Raw genomic sequence first — 19,774 nt, 5'->3', positions numbered from 1 at the left:
TCAATGGTACGGAACCCTCGGTGCGCGAGTCCGACTCGCACTTGGCCGGTTTTTCAGTCGTGATTATTAAATACTTAAACTTAGACATTACCATTTTCAGTTGAAGACTCAAGGTCTCAGCCAATGTTTCACGTGCCATCGGAATCGTGGCTTCACCATTCAAGTCTCTGCCATAAGAGTACCTAGCGTTCATTATTGCAATAAACAATGCCTTCTGTTGTATAATAGTTAATAACAAGACCGTCTATCTTTTAAATTGTAAAATTCTAATTACCTTCACGTGATATGGCGTTTTAGTGATCGATTTCAATAATGGTAATAAAACACTTTTCAAATTTGTTCTTACAGTTTGTATTAGTGATTTAATAATAAACGTTTTCGTCAATATGACTTCATTATCCATTGTTATACTTGCTTCTAGAGTTTTTTATTCACAACGAGGAAGCTCTTGGCCTGCATCTCATGTGATGGAAAGTGATGATCAGGCCAAAGGTGGAAGCGAGTTTCACCCGTAATCCTCAACCACAGAGGAACTGGCTATCTTACCTCCAATTGCCGGCCGCAATGGATTCTATAAGTACTCAATGTCTCTGACATTTAAACTAAATTTAAACTCTGTGTTATATTCATGCAATGGTCATCTTGACCAGAATAAACTTTACAAAACTATATTGCACAATATTCTGTTTCATCAGAAATACTAAAACCTTAACCCTTAGTCATACTTCTTAACCATGTATTTCACGATTTTCTCCTCTCTTGGGTAGTCCAGGCCGGAATCGGCCAGTTCTGCCCACGTGACCTGGGCTATGGTGGTAAACCCACAGTTGGCTGCTAGCTTCTGCGAAGCTGGTCCAGTAAACACTGTAGCTGTCCCTTTTATACCCACGGATTTGCAGAGGGGCTCTCTGAAATAGATAATCAGATTAGGCATTGTGACTTTAATACAAGAAACAAAAATAAACTTGCCGTTCCAAATTTCAGACTGCATAAGATTGGGAATTCATTTATGGGGAAATGTATTAAATTATTTAATAAATTACCACAAACTGTTGTAGAACTACCCATTCATAAATTCAAAGCACATATTAAAAGTACCTTAATGAAAAAGGGCTACTATAAAGTCGATGATTATTTAAAAGATAAAAATGTTTGGGATGCGTAACTGCCTAGCTCGCATAAATATTTATAACTATGTATTTTGAAAACCTGTAAACCTTTGAAAAAGAGGCTGACAATAGTGTCTGAGTTTCTTGCGCTGCTTCTTCTCAGCACTGGCCCATTTATTGTCCTGAAGCAGTGGTAGGGTTAATACTGGGACGTGTAAAAGTGCTTTTTTAAAGCCTACTTACAGAAATAAATGAGTTTTACTGAGTTTTACTGAGTTTTACTGACCACATTAACAAAAGCAGTTGAAATACCCAATGATAGTTACAGTTGATCTACAGGATCTGCCTATGATTTAATTCCCTGAATTACAAGGCTAAAATTAAGTTCTAAATCTTTTGGGTAATTCAGTATGTGTTGGTTCTAAATTATTTTGTTGTTTATACTTTAGACTAATAACTTTAGTAACTAACAAATTACAAATCGTCAGATGCCTAAAATATTTCAAAAACGCACAACATTGCAAGTTTAATTATTTGTTGCCCAGCGCTACGAAACGAAACATTTCAAGAGCAGATAAGAAGCTGCTTTCTGTGTAGAAGTTCTCTTCAAATGCCTATTATCAATTTTTTTTAAAGATTATTTGTAATTTGTTACCTCACAAATTACTAATAGTCCCGTTAGCCCCTCGTAGTAAGCTAAATATGCTTGTGTCACGAGTGGGCTCACGATTAGAGCGGCGGCAGGGACCAAACCCGCGTTTCCCGGATCACGAGTCGGCCAGTCCGACCCCTTCACCGTTCCGCTATCGTGGCTTCAATGACTACATGATATGATACGATGCTCACCTCGCTGCCAAGATTCTGCCCCCCAGTCTGGACCCTCGGAACTCTCTGCTGACGACTAAGCCCAGTGCATGAAGTAGTACATCGGTTCCGACCACTTCAAACGCATCTTTCTTCTGCTCTATGTAATCTATCACAGCATACACATTCTTCCACGCTTTGCCTTCAATCTGTGAAGAAATAAATAAATAAATAAATAAAGAGCACTGTGATTAGCGTAATATGCCCACTTCCTAACTAAGGTTCGAATCAGCGTTTCTTGGATCTCGAGTCAAAAAGTCCGACACCGACACCGGTGCCTTTGGTCCACAACTTTTTAACCTTTGGCACTCTGAGCATTCTGAGCATAAACGTTTTTTTTTCTTATACATATATGTTACAGGAAATGTATGAATTCTAGGAATTGTATACATCTCCTAGGAAAAGTATACAATTCCGAAGCTATTTAGGAAATGTATAAAATATTTATTCAGAGATTATTCAATACGCACATATCCTAGGAAATGTATACAGTTCCTAGGAATTTTATAGAATTCCAATGTCGTATTAGGAAATGTATAAAACGAACACTATGTGTGAATAAAATAAGTAAATCACGTTTATAAATGAAGAATCAAAGTTTTTAAGAGTCTCATTGAGACATTTATGTAACAATCATACAATGTTATGTAATATTTTAAGCTTAATAAATCAACTAAGTATTATATTAATTCTTTAATCGGATGATGCAATACCCTCCCCTCGCTCCACGCGTATTTATTGAAATCTTAAATAATAATATATTACATTTCCGATTGCTGTTTAGGAAATGTGTGTAATATAATTTACATCATACATTTCTGGGTGATTTTAGGAATTCTATACAATTCCTAGGAATTGTATACAATGACGGATTTCATACATTTCCTGTAACATATACACTCGGATGTTTTACTCATCGTCATCTCAGCCTTAGGACGTCCACTGCTGAACATAGGCCTCCCCCAATGCTTTCCATGATGTCAGGTTGGCAGCGGCTTGCGTCCAGCGCCTTCCAGCTACCTTTACGATGTCGTCGGACCACGTTGTGGATGGACGTCCCACGCTGCTTATGAAGGACTGCTTACCGTTAATTCAGGGTGTTCTCCTTTCTCCATGACAGAGCAAGCGTTCAGAGCCACGAGGGTCATTCGACCGTTCACCTCCGTGTAGCATCCTAAGGTCATACGCTCAGCTATAGTCTTCTTCCAGACCTCTTCGATACTTGCTATGCTGACTGGATCGTTGTAAAAATCTGAAGATAGTTAAATAAGAGTAAACCTCCATGGTTTAACAAATACGCGCTGTTGTGAGCTCGCTGATAGTAGATAGATTGACAAAACTTGACAATGTCACAACTCTGTTACAACTCTCCTCGGTCTCTCTACGTCAACATGACGTCATTATAAAATGAAGAAAACTCACCACAAGATGCACACAGAGCCTCATCAGGGACAAAAACATCCACCATCATTCGCAGAGCTTTCTCGTCGTCCTCTGGCCGTAGGTCCTGCACCACCCAAGTCCTTCCGTTGGCTTCCCATCGGTCCCACACGCGCGGGCAGGACGAGTCCCACTCTCTTTTGAAAACCATTACCTAAAAGGAGTTAAGAGTATTGTTGTGCTCTCGATTAGGTGCTTCGAATATGTGTCCAGATTTGTACAGTTTTATAGCAATCAGCTATCCGCATTTAGTCCAATCTTGGAAAGTTTTTAGATTAATTTTATTAAACGGTAGATAAATAATAGGAAGCTTCACTCCTTCGCAATGGTCATGTGGATGATAATGGAGTATCCTAGGGTACAAGATTTTCCAAACTCTTTTATTATGAGTGTCTATGAATGTGTGTAACCTTTGACATCGGAAAACGACGTTAATCAGGATTGGTTGACCCTTTAGTGCCAATATAGGTCAGTCTCGGTCATCATTCAATTTAGTGATCTATTCTAAATTGGCTTTTGTCTGGGTACCGCGTACGATAGGCTGCCTTCGAAATAATCCTACCCTTAGTAGTACGTAAAAGAGGATTTTTAATTATTTTACTCAATTATTTAAAGTTAAAGGTACCTATTTATTATATTCTTTGAACTTTCAACAGTTTGATCACCAGATTGACGATTTTAAAATCCTTAGAAAGTTATTATATTGTTGATGATGCAAGTAATTACTTCATTCTAATCTTAACTCTAATTTAACTTTAAATAATTTTAATTTAAAAGTTTATTTAAAAATATTTTTGTTTTGCAACTCGACACTTTTAAAGAATGACTAAATTTTAAGTTTCGTCCGATAACATAAAAACTTACAACTGCATTTTTAATTTGTTAAATTTAAAGAAATACCTTTTTAATTCATAACAAAAGAAAACCGTAATTAACAATACTCAATACACTACGTAATCTTTATACGGAAGTAATAAATAATCTCAAATGCTTGCTATACTTACTCACATATCAATAACACACTCGAGAAACTATAAACAAACGTGCACGTGCGCAACTGGACGAGCACTGATAGCAAGCACTATATGAGTTGACAGATTAAATATAGAATGCTATAGATCAGTGCAGTCGGCTAGGGTTGAAAATCAGTTATTACGAAAACGTTAAACGCTCGATGAACACAGGTTTCAAATGTCTATTATTAGCGACCAACGCGAGTTTAACGTTTTTTAATAAGGGGGATTTAGAGGTATTGGGATTTGAGGAGCGTAACGTTAGCCGATTTCAAACAATAAATGGAACACTGTCGTGTGATCATACAAGTCCAGTTTTGTAAAACTGGATTGTTGTGGGAAATGGCCCGTAGAACTTAAGGGCATCTAAGGCTTAGATGCAGCCGCAATGCAACCATCAATAATTAATGCATCGTTGAATGCAACATAACATACTTACTTTTCGTTTATACCACCTTTTGGTAACCCTAAGATGTGGACTTGGCGTTTCCGGTCTTCATTCAAAAAGGGCACCTAACTAGTTGTTACTTGAGTTGTTACATTACGGTTAAGTAAGAGTAGGTCTACTAAAGCCCGGTCCGTGAGGACGTAGAATTTTGTCCAATGACCCCTAGCTACCCATCCTTATCGCTCGCGCATAATATATTGCTGTCGCGACTGTGCGGCTGGCGCCCGCAGTGAGTGTGCGAGCGCGATAGCAACATAATTACGCGCGAGCAATAAGGATGGGTAGCTTGGGGTCATTGGACAAAATTCTACGTGCTCACGGACCAGACTATACACTATACTCTCGACATCAGCAAATCAGATTAAAGGTACACTTTTGTCCCAAAATAGGTTATTATTAGGTCTAATAAGCCATAATACGCCGCGAGTTTAGTTTGGTGTGCTGTCGTCAGTACAGTCAGCCTAAAATAGTAACTTACGTGACACCCAAAGTAGCCAAAAAGTCTTTTGCCATTGGAATAAGGTTGTATTATCAACTTTTTGGCCACTTTGGGTGTCACGATCTATTTGAAGCTGGCTGTACAATGTCCAACGTCTTATTATGCTACATTTAAAACGTTATCACTGCCAATGAGCTTATAGCCAAAACAGGTAAAGGTCGCGGGAGGTGCCTGGATGCGAGCGGCGCAGGATCGGTCTTCGTGGAAATCCTTGGGGGAGGCCTTTGTCCAGCAGTGGACGTCTCTCGGCTGAAACGAACGAACGATGTCAACTTTTAGCCACTCAGGGTGTCACCAACTATTTGACACTGACTGCACTACTTGCATGTAAGTTTGTTGTTTTTTGTTGAGAAGTTGAGATTTTTTGTCAGTAATTTGTACACAAATTAATCATCTGAAATACGAGTAATATGTAATCGCCGTAGATACTTGTTGTGTTTTATTGTTGTTGTTTGTACAGAAACACGAGGATGTGATTATGAGTGCAAATATAACATACTAGCTTTCCGCCCGCGGCTTCGCCCGCGTGGAATTTTGTCTGTCACAGAAAAACTTTATCGCGCGCGCCCCTGTTTCAAAAACCGGGATAAAAACTATCCTATATCCTTTCCCGGGACTCAAACTATCTCTATGCCAAATTTCATCAAAAACGGTTCAGTGGTTTAGGCGTGAAAGAGAGACAGACAGAGTTACTTTCGCGTTTATAATATTAGTATAGAAAACAGGTGTCAGTCAATGCTGTCGGTTCTAGGCCGAGCTATAAATAGTAATAATCTTTACTATGTCATTTCCTTACCAAGACAGGTAGATAAATATGTACCTACTACCCGTTCGCACTAAGATTGCCGGTCCGTGGAATGCGCGTCCCCTCCCCCAACCACGATTAAACGCAATTAGGTAGTGATTAACGCAATTAATGTGTCTTATTTTACGCATATTCACAATATTAATAAATAAAAAATATTTTCAATATAGTTTGCAATAGTTATAGACACTTCTTTTCGAGTGACGTCATATCGGCAGCGGCAAACTTATCGCGAACGGATAGTATAGCCTGACCAGGAACATAAAAACCCTGGCATAGAGGCGCGTCAATTGCATTTGATAGTGCAACACTGAGTACAGTCGTACCTGTGTTAAATTAATAGTCTAACTTTATGTATCAGGATTCAGGATTACGGGCTAATTTGATATTTTCATAAATTAACGAAAAAATATTATTGTAGGTAACCTGGTTTAAATAAATTAAATGAAACCATCAATCGAGCTAGTGGGATTTATTTTATTATTCATCAATAATCAAATTCAGAACTTGAATATTCAACTGCAATGTTTGCTCATGAACGCTTCAAACTCGATATTTTTCTTTCCCAACTCCATAAAATTCAACACTTAGAAAGTGACAATTTTTTTTAGATAATGTAGTTGAAACAAACCACAGCTTATTTTCATAGTGGACTGTACTATGCGATAAACATGTCAGTCAATTTGACAACCTTTGTCGGAAACATTAATCAATGAAAATATGGTCCGAACCTTTAGTATTTCTCTTCGACAAATACTTTAACACATTGTGAACCACTTTTCTTTCACGACTATAAAAATATTTAAGCAATTTAATTCACAAAATCAATTGCGCACATTTAAAATAAAGTTTGTTTACACTTTGACAGCAATAGACTGACATGCAAGGTGACATGTCAATGAAGTTTTCAGTGACTGTTGCCATTAAAAGAAATTAGTACCATTAGTTTTCCGCAACATGGCGAGGGTTTTTATGTTCCTGGTCGGGCTATAATATGCATTTTACTAAGGGTGCGTCCACACTGGGCGAACGGGCTCGCGCGGCAAACTCGACATCCTGCTCACTCAAGAGCCAGGGTGAGCAGGATGACCAGCGTGCCGCGCGAGCCCGTTCGCCCAGTGTGGACGCACCATAATACCATAAAATACATACTCATCTGTGGCATTCAGGCATTCAGTTTACACAATTATATTTTGGCTTTACCTACTACAAAATGACTTGGATAATAATTACCTGATTGTTTATAGTGGTAATTAAGTAACATAAGTAGTTGCCCAAAATTAGTTCCAAGGTCCCGGGTTCAGTTTTAGACTATTGTTATTTGTTGCCTTTTCATCTTTACACTTGACATCTACACGTATACGTACAGGTACAGTACCTAGTCTACAGCAAATCAGACTATAGGTACATTTTGTTGCAGAACGGCCTAGATCTGACTCGGTGGACCGACGATCTAGAGAAGGTCGCGTAAGCACCTGGATGCGGGAGCCCAGGACTGGTCGTTATGAATATCCTTGGGGGAGGCCTCCCAGATAACAATTTAAACTTGAATCTGACTTGCAGTAAGTTTGATGTATCAAAAATGAAGCTTTGTTTCAAATTTGCCATGGCAAGTATATAAACTTGAGGCAAGTTTAAATCAAACTTTCTAGTTTCCGAGCGACAAACTTGCATTAATGTGTTTCTATAAAGTATATGCAAGTTTGCCTTAACAAACTTGCATTATGTCTGCTTCTATAAATTATATGTAAGTTTGCCTTAACAAACTTGCATTATGTCTGCTTCTACAGGGTGTTAGGTAAATGGGTATATGAGCCGACACTAGCCCATGTTAACATGAGCATATAAATGGTATGGTGAAGTCAGAAAATTGATATCTTCATTTTAATTATTTTAATTTTCATACAAATCGGATTTTATAAAATTTATTTTGTATGAAAATGTAAAAAAATAAAATGATGACATCAAATTTCTGACTTCACCCATACCATTTATATGCCCATGTTAACATGGGCTAGTGTCGGCTCATATACCCATTTACCTAACACCCTGTATAAATAATATGTAAGTTTGCCTTAACAAACTTGCAATGAATATGCATGTTTGACATTAAATAAAACAACAAACATAACATATATTTTTTTATTATTTATACTTTTATCTTATCTTACTTTAAATGAGAAAAAATCGGTTTCATGGTCGCCGCTATTGGTTTTTTTCTTTATTTTGTGTTTCTGCTCTGAAACAAAAAGAAACAAGTATATTTACCACAGGTTAAGACATTATTTTACATTTAATTGTATAAGTTTCTGTACTACTAACAAAATTATGAACTATGTCTGAAATAAATATATTTATAGTAATCCTTAAAAACTACTATAAGGGTAAGGGGTTATTAGTTAAAATTCTGAAAGGAGCACATCTAAAAGGACAATGTTCGTTCTCCATACATTGTTCGCCTAAAGAACCAACAATTTTGACATATTACTACCCGAAAGCGAAATAATACGATTCTGTGTGTAAGAACAATGATTCCTGATGGACACTTGCCATAAAATTAATGATTAAGAATATTAAATCACAGCGATTTTATAATATGTCGTTTATGACAACATGGCGTCTAATGTATTGTGTGAATGTATGAACACCGATTCGCGAAAAATGTTTTGTATTGTCGTCACGCCGAGTCGCAGCCAAATAGTATAAAATAATAGAACAAGTTTTAGAAATACAACTCGGCATTCCACTTTTACAATATGCCCACATATTGCACGTAAATAAACAACATGAATCGTAGGTTGTTTCCACCCTTGTCATCTGACACATGAAATAAACTCCTATTGTATTATAGATATCGAAGCCGAATCGTATATAATAATAGAATGGGTTTTGGAGATCACTCGGGGTTCCACTTTTATAAAATACCTACATATTACATAAAAATACCACGAATCATGAGTTTTCTTTTCACCATTTACATCTGACACGAGATAACAAACTCCTATCTCCATGACTACCATCGTAGTCTATGCCAAAGACTACAATATTTTAAGCAAGAAGTTTCAAACCTTAGCGGCTACGGTAACCCCTGGGCCACATACATCATGATAACATTCGGTCGACACCGGAACGAAGTCTTGCGATTATGCAAAAAAGCATCGTATTCTAGTGCGGCTATATCACGTTCAACCGGGGTTTTAATTCGACTAAAGTCCTGACTAAAGACTGGAAGAAAATACGCCGCATTGTATGAGCACTTCGTGTTCGTTAAAGCGGCTTCAGATCTAGAGCCCACATAGTTTTCTTTCCAATAATATCCGCAAGTAGCGCTGCATGATCTTTACAACAAAAACGGCAATAGTTATTAAGGTGCCAAAATTATATGATTACTTTGGCACGGTATTATACACGTGCGAAGATTTGTCATTTTCATTCATTTCTTCATCATCATCATCATTTCAGCCACAGGACGTCCACTACTGAACATAGGCCTCCCCCAATGACTTCCACATCGCACGGTTGGTAGCGGCCTGCATCCAGCGCCTTCCCGCTACCTTTATCAGGTCGTCGGTCCACCTTGTGGTGGGTTGACATTGCAGAATATGACTTTTGATAGGTTCATCATAGAATTCGGCGGGGATATCCTCACGGAGGAAGTTCGTAAAAGGGCGGAACAAGATCTTATAATAATGCAAGGCCGAAGCTGTTACGCGCGTGCTCCTACGTGTAATCCGGCGAGTATGCAATAAATAGTAATGTCTGGTAAATAGTGGTAATACGTATCGTTCGTTCGTTCGTTTCAGCCGAAAAGACGTCCACTGCTGGACAAAGGCCTCCCCCAAGGATTTCCACGAAGACCGATCCTGCACCGCTCGCATACAGGCACCTCCCGCGACCTTCACCAGATCGTCGGTCCACCTAGTGGGAGGCCTGCCCACGCTACGTCTTTCGGCTCGTGGTCGCCACTCAAGAACTTTCCTGCCCCAGCGGCCATCAGCTCTACGAGCTATGTGCCCCGCCCAGTCTATGTCTGTATGCGCTACGATTACAGGGTATCATTTTGCATAGTCGCAAGACTTCACTCCGCTGCTGTCAAATCAATGTCGCATAATGTTATCGCAATGTGTGTGGCCCTTGGCCAAATCACAGAAGCCTATGCGAAGAAAGAGCACTTGAATGACAATAAAAATCAGGGTTACCATTTTATAAGATTTCCTCACTATTGAGGGTAACAAAGTAACATTAATAATCTAGCCATTAATTACATTTATTACCTATACGAGAAAGTAAAGCAACATGCGGTTTTATTTTAATTTGTAAAATATTAAACCCCTCATATTTGTAACAGTTTGTTCCAAGTTTAGTTTTACTTTTTTGTTAACAGTATTGCTGTTTCAGCTGTCACTGTGAAGCTTTGGGAAAATAAATAAATAGAAAAAATATTAACATAAATATTTATTTAAGTTTTTATGTTCATTATCATAATATGCCAATTTAAGTTACACTGTGTGACAGTCTTTGACACTAAACAAACTCTTCAGCTTAATAATACCTACCTACAGGGCGTTTTTATAGTTACTCTTGCTGATGAAACAAGAAGGGTTGATTCTACTACTGAAATACAACTACTTTTCTTACAGGACCAATATCAAATTCTCAAAAAAATTCACATCCTCGTGATGGTGATAATTTCTATGGAGAGGTTTTTTTTATATTCGGTCTCTTGGGATAAGTTATTCCATTTGAGCAGTAGAATTAATCCTTTTTATTCGATCACATATAAAAACAACACAAGTGTTTAGGAAAACTTCTTCTTTGGTATGGTATCACTACGGAGTTATAATGTCGGCAACTCTGTATCACTGACTTGTAACTTTCAAACAGCATAAATAATAAGGGCACCACATTGGTTTTCTTTCTGAAAAAAGGCTTTCAGTTTTAGTACTAACCCTTTAGCACTATTTCATTGAAATAAAAATACAATAAACGCACAGAAGACTGAAATTGAGTCAACTGACGTGACATTTATAATTTGTTGACATTATGACAGTTTGACAAGACTAGGGATTGAAAAAGTTTTAATTGAAAAAGTAAAATGACAATTTATTAAAACGATTCACATGGATATAATCGATTAAAAATATTTATAAAATGTTCTGATACTTGCCTGTAGCGATTATCCAATCCTGGTTTCTACTGAAAAACTACCTCGTGGCAACATTTTAATAAAATAATAAAATCTTTATCTTCTCTTTCACAATCTATAAAAGTTCATTTGGTCTATTATTATACATGTGCTATGAATGAGGGTTTTCGCGATTGAAAAATCCGCGAGATGGCAATACGTAGACGCGAGGTCCAAATGCTGCATGATTGGTGGATATCTGTCAATGTCATGTCAAAAATAACCAATCATGCAGCATTTGGACCTCACGTCTACGTATTGCCATCTGGCGGATTTTTCAATCGCGAAAACCCTCATTGGCATAGATTATGAGAGACTGGCAACTATACTAGGTTGATATCAGGTGATCCGTCTGCTCATTTGCCTCCTGTCACATAAAAAAAAAATATATATGTTTCTCACACTTCAACTGGCATTGGATTCAACATCGGATTCTGACACTTTTACAGTTATGATACCATGAATATCAGTTTATGGTCCTAATTATTTTTATTTTATTTACGACCTTCGACCAGTTGGACACTTTAGATAGCTTCTTGTAATAGTGTCAATATCTTTTTAGCTTTTAACGCAAATCTAGTCTTCAAAGCAGTTTAATCGATTTATTTTATTTTCAAAATCGATATTTTATTGTCTATGATGGCCGCAGGAACATCACTATACATGGACTCCCAGCAATAAAGTACGGTAATGCCTCGTACAGATTTTATCGGCAAAAATTATGGAACTTGATAGGTTTTAGACCATGCCACGCACCAAAACGTCCGGAAGTTGTAATAGTATTATAGAATAAACGTTAAAAGACTTATTTATTTAATTTTTCAATGCTTAAGTGTCCATTAGAATGAAAGGGTGCTTAATGTATTAAAAAAAATAGAAAATAATTATGATGGGTTAATGTTTTTGGGCGGTTTTTTAGGCGGTTTCTGACAATGTCCTTTGTAAATCACTAGGTACATAGTATAAAAGAAAGTCGCTGTCTGTCTGTCCCTTGTGTAATAATAATGTAATATATGTATAACTAGCGACCCGCCCCGGATTCGTATGGGGTTCTATTATATAACCTTTCTCATAAATCCCTCTAACTATTGTTGAAAACCGCATCAAAATCCGTTGCATAGTTTTAAAGATTTAAGCATATGTATATAGGAACAGACAGCGACAGCAACTTTGTTTTATACATATGTATAATACATGTACCCGTGTGAAGCCGGGGCGGGTCGCTAGTGTAAAATAAAATACATCTAATGTAAATAAATTAAATCTTACCTTCTTGAAAGTCTAACTATAGCTTGATTTAGCCAATCACTTATAATTTCTTTTAGACTGTCTTCAGTTACATCTTCGTTGATTTTTCTACATATTTCTGAAAAATAAAATAGAAATAATTAACACTAACAAACACGAATGATTCAGAAAATAATAGTAGTAGGTATATTGAGAGATATACAGGTGTATCTTAATGAATTCATTGGCAACCTTGCAGGGGGAAGCTCAGACCATCATTATGAACAACTTTATTTTCGTGATCAGTTTTTGTATGAAAACAGGAAAAATTGGTCATAGGAAAAGTTCATAATGATGGTCTGAGCCACCCCCTGCAAGGTTGCCTATGAATTCATTTACACCCTGTATAAGTTTGTAATAAAATAAAGGTACTTACGAAAGATTAATTTATAGGTTTCTGTACTCATAAATGACTTTTTATTCGAATTTTTCATCTGTTTCCCAGTTAACGAATACAACTCGGCTACATCATCTAGAATTATTCGTCTCAACATATTAGTCGTAAGGCTTCTTACATTTCTGCCGCCAATACCAGACAAAAATGACATTTGAAATTTAATTAAAGTAGCATTAGAATGTTTTCATAGAATAATAAAATTTGCCCTGTGTTTAAGTATTTAATTTATACATACTATTGCCTGTATTCTTGTTTATTTTTAAATGGTCATCGAAATTATTAAAACTTGCAATATCTTTACTGGTAGACTTGCCAAAAGTTCTGAAAGACCTGCATTGTCATCTGTTGGTGAAAATGTTTCTTCGGACCTAGCTAACGGTAAATCCAATTTTCTATTGATTTCAGCCATTTGGTTAGCTAGGTCTGACACAATCTGAATCATATGACTCTGCTGTATAGCATATTGCTTGTTTGTAATGCACTCTGTAACAAATAAAAAAACATGGAAAAGTCATAACTAAAACAAGTGAAAATATGAAATTTTGTCGCATTGCATCTTTGACGAGAGAAGCTCATTGCATGTTATAAAAACCTGTTACCTGATTGGCAGTTAACAGCTTTGAGTTGTGTTTGCTTGGCCTCTTTAGAACCGGAGGTGACTGGGTAATTTACAGCAGACATTATGTCCACTGTCACTTCATTTGTAACATCATTTTCTGCTTCGTCTGAGTCCAAATTTCAGGTTTCTTCCGCTTTTTTTAAATGTAATCGTGCTTCGCCATAAGTTTCTGAAATAAATAAAAAAGTCTCACAATAGTAGAATCTAGTTATAACTTAGCAATACAAAAATAAAGAAAATTATTGTACCATAACTTTTAAGTATTTTTATTTGATATTGTGACCATGTTGCTTCAGGTGCAGGCATCTTCTTCAAGTTTGTTTTTGATTTCTTCAGTGCATACATTAGGGTAATAACAAGTGTTGGTATCTTAACCACTTTGATGAAACTATGCCAGGAGCATCATCTTCATCTAAAAATGTAACCAAAAAAAATTTTTTTGATTCCATTATGCAAAGTCTGAAACCAAATAACACTATTAATTATAATTATATTATATAATAATAGATAGGTATGTAGGAGGAAATTTATGTTACCTTTGCTAAGACATAACTCGATGCCTCCTAAGTAAACTATCGTATGTCCTAAAACCAAACTTTACAGTAGAGCCATTTAAAGATATTTATGTGTGCAGTTTTCCCATCTTTTGAGCTAGGGGTACGATTTTTTCAAAACATATAGTCGATATAAGGTGTATTCTCATACAATAACATTTATTTGTAAATATATTGTAGTTTTGGAGATATTGTTGTTACGGTGTTTTACGGCGGATAAAATTAGTCATAGAAATCGTAACATAACTATACAATTATTTACTTTGTCTAGCTGTAGGTAAAATATATAGTAAGAGCCACATACTCCATTGTACGGGAACATAATCATTTATACTGTCGAAGGTATGTTACATATTTATTAATTTTTCATTGTAAATTCATGCTAAAACTAAATTATTCAATTAGGTACTCATCTATTTTGGACAAAAGGATTCACAAAATCAATTTGAACACAATCAAAGTCTTGAAATGAAACCTCTGTTTTAAATACCTTATTTATTAATTTGTAACAAAGAATGACGTTATAACAGTCTTTCTTTCTTATGAAAATATAATTAAAATAATTTTAAATTAACATAGAATGTGAAGTTATTACAAATAATTAAATCAAAAGTAATTAACTGACGAGATCAAATAAAAAAAAAATTGTTTTCTAATAAACATTGATTATTTTTGAAACATAGCAATTACGACTAAATTAAAAAGTTTTATTTATAAAGTGATAAAAGGAATATTTATCTTCTTTATTAACCTTAAAATAAGCAAAATCTATTCTTAATTGATAAAATCAATTAACAAAGTTACATCGTTTTTACTCTTACTTTAAAAAAATAGTATTTAATCTTATTAAAGCCTCTAATATTATTCAAAAATTGCACATAAGGAATCTACATAATAGGTAACATGAATAATAATTAATGATACTTCAGTAATTTTTTTATAAGTAATCAATAATAGGTAAAAAACTTTATAACTAAAAAAAGTTAATCTGAATCAGTCTCAGCATTATGATTATGATTATGATCTACAAGAAGATTGTGATAGAATTGGTGATGCACCGCTGGAATGACACCTCTAGTACAAAGGCTTACCAAGTATTTTTTTTAACTTTGGTTATAGTAGCACATGGTTAAAAGGGGGCAAACATCAGAGTAATCTTGCTGTCGTCGTCTCGTGTTAGTTTTAGTAACAACAGTCATATATTGAGACTCATCCAAATGATATTTATAATGGAGTTTATTTGGCTCAGAAGGAAGCACCTTGACTTCTTTTATTTTCATCCATTGCACAACATCACCTTTCAAGTTCTTGGTCCAATTTTTACAGCCTAAGGTTGACTTAAAATCCAAAAATTTGGTATGATCCAACTCGATTACAGTACATGGTTGTAGTTTCATGCTTTGATTGAAAGATGTGCCAAAAATAAACGTATTTATACTCCTTTAGAATGGTTTTCATTGGTACGATGGGCTAAACAAGATGGGAAACCATAATATACTGTAATCGAGTTGCATCATACCAAATTTTTGGATTTTAAGTCAATCTTAGGCTGTAAAAATTGGACTAAGAACTTGAACGGTGATGTTGTGTTCAAATAAACTCCATTATGAATATCATTTGGATGAGTCTCAATATATGACTGTTGTTACTAAAATTAACACGAGACGACGACAGCAAGATTACTCTGATGTTTGCCCCCTTTTTTAACCATATGCTACATATAACCAAAGTTTAAAAAAATACTTGGTAAGCCTTTGTACTAGTGGTGTCATTACAGCGGTGCATCACCAATTCTTATCACAATCTTCTTGTAGATTCTTTTAATCATAATGCTGACTGAGAGTGATTCAGATTTACTTTTTTTAGTTATAAAGCTTTTTACCTATTATTGATTACTTATAAAAATACATACAAATGTCACTAATTAAAGAAATTTAGTTTGTCACAGATCATCATAAATTATAGCCTATATGTTATGTTATTCTGGGTTATAAACAAAAATACTGTTAAGTCATCAAAATCTGTTCGGTAGTTTTTGCGCGAAAGAGTAACAAATTTCCAGACATCCTAACTTTCGCATTTATAATATTAGTAGGATCGAAGTACCTTCATCACTAAGTAAATCACTGGAGATCAAATTAGAAAATGCTTGGATTTCTATTATTCAGGCAATGGCGAATCTGAAAATATAAAAAAAACACAAACATAAAATATAATTTAACTTCACAACGAAGACGAAAAAATCGTAATTAAACGTTACAATAGGAATAAATACTCAATTTACTAACGTAAACAATATTAAATTGCACATACAATATCAAACGTACGAAAACAAACCACGTTAATAATCATACGTATTACATACGATAAAAAATAAATTTAATTGACAACGTTTATCATGGTATGTAAAACATACGATGCTTTGTTAGCTTAAAAAAGGAACGTAAATAATCGTATGTGTTAATTACTATAGTTTTGAATAGCTAGTAACAAAATAGGCAATTTTCAACACCAAAAGGAAAACTGTAATTACTACTTACCTTACAATAGTATGCGTTCGCTAGCGGTGAACCAAACCATTTCTCCCCTGTAGACGATCGCACAGGACATTACGATAGTATACGTTGCGAGCGTGGATTACATACGATTGAATACGTGTGAAAAATCTTTTATTTTAAATGATATTGCAATTTTTGTTCGCGGGTTCGATAATACGTATTTTAGTAATTATAAAATGCTTATAAAATCAAAATTGATATTTTGTGGCTTACGATTATTTACTTAGGAGGCATCGAACTAACAATTTTAAGAATTAAACGAGGTAGGATAAAAGTACATGATAAGGTGGATAGGATGTTTAGGGGGTATTTTATATTTACATTTACAATTTTGAAGTGCTATGAGTGTAGCATTTTCATAGCAACATGATAATTATTGAAAGGAAAAACTATGACTTTTCCATCAATGTCAGTCACTGTACAGCAATTAATTTATTTTATTTGAGGATATTTGTTAATTTTAGACGTTCTATTTATGTATTATTTTCCAATTGCAGTGCAAGACAGGGTCCACGATGTACATTTACAACTTACAATAACACCTTTCTGTTACACATAGATAATTAGAAATAGATATTGAGTAATATGCATAACTAAACAGGATCGAACATGCAGGAACTATTTAGGGTTAGGAACACTTGGAACACGTTGCCTGGGTTTGAAAGTAGGTAAATAAGGTTTAAGGGATAGATATGAACTACATATTATCATTAATTCTGTTTGTAAAAGTAAAAATAAATGAACTAACCTTTAATCTTCAGCACGTCACGCGTCCAATTCGCACAACAGAAGCGTTTATTAAATAAAACACCGTGCAAAACAAAAAAACTTGTAGGTTCTACGTTCTACCACTGATTTTGTGCACTGCAAAACACAGATTAGAAGAGAGTATGCTGCAAAAGTGCAAAACACTTGGCTGTTTTTTCTTCCGGAACCGGAAGTTTTTGTTTTCTTTTTTATGGCTTCGGGCGAGTGACGTTGGCGTATGACCACTAGTGATTATTTGCAGTGTTGCCAGTCGGGTCTTGTCAGAAATTACCAGAAATATAAAAAAATGTAACCTTTTTGAATAAAAAGTAACCTTCATACGGGGGGGGGGTGCGGAGCGATTGTGTAAGGTTGTTCATGGATGGTTCATGTTTACCTAAATTCGAAATTTTGACCATTCCATGAAGACCGAAAAGTGACCGGTCGTATAAAACCGTGTCATGGATTTGCGTTTTATTATCAAAAAAACATTTGCTAAAACTCATTGTCTTTAACAAATAATAAATCAAATTCATGTTTAAATGCAGTTTATGACATAATTTTTAAATTGTCACTATTAATATTTTTACTGAATAACCTGTAAAAGTTAATTCTACAATTTCTGAAAAATCACCTAAAAGTAACCTTTTCATTAGTGTAACCAATGCAGTTCAAAAGTAACCTAAAAGGTTACAAAAGTAACCTTCTGGCAACACTGATTATTTGCTCCATGCGTATGACAGTTTAACGCAAGTTTGTAACAAACAAAAAACAAACTTGATACTTCATCTTTGAAACATAGCGCAAAATGCAAACTTGCTTCAAAATTAAAAAAGCCTTGAAACATCATACCTAAATCAAAAAGCTTACAGCAATATTGCCACAAACTTGATTTGTCATATTTGACGTGACAATCTAATTTCAAATAAAAATCATGTTTGCAGCAAGTTCGCTTGCTATCTGGGCTACGTCCAGCAGTGGACATCATTTGGCTGAAACGAATACTTATTCGTAAGTAATGAAAATCAAAAATTGGATATAAATTTCTTCCGACTCCGAAGCGTAGTCGGAAGTCTCAAAAATGTATGAAACGCATGTGACTTATTTTAGTTATTAGCTTTACCCAGGTACTTTTCTGCAGCATAGTATGTAGCCGTAATCTATGACATGCTGTATCGCAAAACTTCTACAACCTTTATTAATATCGAAAAGTTCTTTCCTCATTTAATTTCGTTGAACAAATTCAATAAGGTTTTCGACGGACCGAAAGAACGCCTGATCGTTTCAGAGCGGCATATTCTCTAGAAAGCTCCTGATTGCAGTGCATTTTGCAATTGGATTGCATTTTACTTTTATTATGTCCCAGTCGATGCTATTTGTGAATGAGATTCCACCTGCGACAATTTTCAGGATAAATTTTTGTATTGTAAAAGTAGTTTCAACAGAATTGCCAAACTTAAGTGGCACATAGCTCGTAGAGCTGATGATGGCCGCCGGAGCAGAAAAGTTCTCAAGTGGCGACCATGAGTCGGAAGACGTAGTGTGGGCAAGCATCCCACTAGGTGGACCGACGATCTGGTCTGCAGCTCATTTCGGAAATGTAGTTACCTTAAGACAACCCTAAGACTGCACACTTTTCTTCGGTCGATAGTTTGGTCGGGCTGTTAATCAGTATGAACATTTATGGAAGTGCACACATTACACTGATTTGGTATCCGCGCCGATCTAAGTATCGGCAGTAAGCGTGCGTGACACTGGCCGCTAAGAAACACTTTCTTTTTTCATCGACGATTTTCGACTTTTTATACTTCTCGCTCACGGCCCTTCGTCACGCATTCAGTTTCCACGTCTCGTTTTGCAAATAATTATTTTATAATAGTCACGTTTTTACCATAATCGAGTATAATTATAACTATGAAACCACGAAGCACACGTAAACCCCAACGTCATGGTAATAATTATTATAGTACCGTGCCAACGTTTAGACCCAAGCTATTAACTTTCATTAATAATTTTAATTTAGACAAAGTTTTATGATTTTCAACTTTTGTTTGAACTCTTATCGTATTAACAGCGATTAGCTTTACCAGGGTTGGCACTGTGTAGTATTTTATTTATTGTTGTTTTTAATTTAATTTAAATTTCAGTGAGACATTGTTAAACTCATGATTATTATTTTGGTTCTTCCACTGTTTAGGTTGAGACTAAGTTTAAACTTAGTAAGTACTTGTTTCAAAGAAATCGTTCTG

The 19,774-nt window shown here is 35.4% G+C and overlaps 1 protein-coding gene across 3 annotated transcripts; it reads right to left on the bottom strand.

Moving 5' to 3' along the window:
• Positions 1-341: 341 nt before the first annotated feature.
• LOC135085354 (uncharacterized) lies at positions 342-19,215 on the bottom strand. 3 transcript variants are annotated; one of them, XM_063980156.1, is made up of 5 exons: positions 19,134-19,215; positions 3,396-3,567; positions 3,059-3,225; positions 1,956-2,122; positions 342-908 (listed from the first exon to the last, which is right to left on the bottom strand). In XM_063980156.1, exons 2-5 carry the CDS (start codon positions 3,562-3,564, stop codon positions 716-718), a joined length of 696 nt encoding a protein of 231 aa, XP_063836226.1. In that variant the 5' UTR covers positions 3,565-3,567; positions 19,134-19,215; the 3' UTR covers positions 342-715. The 3 variants fall into 3 exon arrangements, with proteins under 3 accessions (XP_063836226.1, XP_063836216.1, XP_063836221.1); XM_063980146.1 differs by lacking the exon at positions 19,134-19,215 and adding an exon at positions 4,418-4,498; XM_063980151.1 differs by lacking the exon at positions 19,134-19,215 and adding an exon at positions 4,422-4,487.
• Positions 19,216-19,774: the final 559 nt, after the last annotated feature.

Source organism: Ostrinia nubilalis, chromosome 2, assembly GCF_963855985.1.
Source record: "Ostrinia nubilalis chromosome 2, ilOstNubi1.1, whole genome shotgun sequence".
In the NCBI taxonomy this organism is placed as follows: domain Eukaryota; kingdom Metazoa; phylum Arthropoda; class Insecta; order Lepidoptera; family Crambidae; genus Ostrinia; species Ostrinia nubilalis.
This window is presented reverse-complemented; position numbering and strand designations above follow the sequence as displayed.

What these genes read in the sequence shown, in the direction of transcription:
- LOC135085354 (XM_063980156.1), bottom strand. Translation starts at nt 3,564, where the DNA reads ATGGTTTTCAAAAGAGAGTGGGACTCGTCCTGCCCGCGCGTGTGGGAC. An exon ending in GGCTCTGTGTGCATCTTGTG is followed by an intron (nt 3,226 to 3,395) that starts GTGAGTTTTCTT and finishes AACTATCTTCAG; the next exon opens with ATTTTTACAACGATCCAGTC. An exon ending in GGCAGAATCTTGGCAGCGAG is followed by an intron (nt 909 to 1,955) that starts GTGAGCATCGTA and finishes TATCTATTTCAG; the next exon opens with AGAGCCCCTCTGCAAATCCG.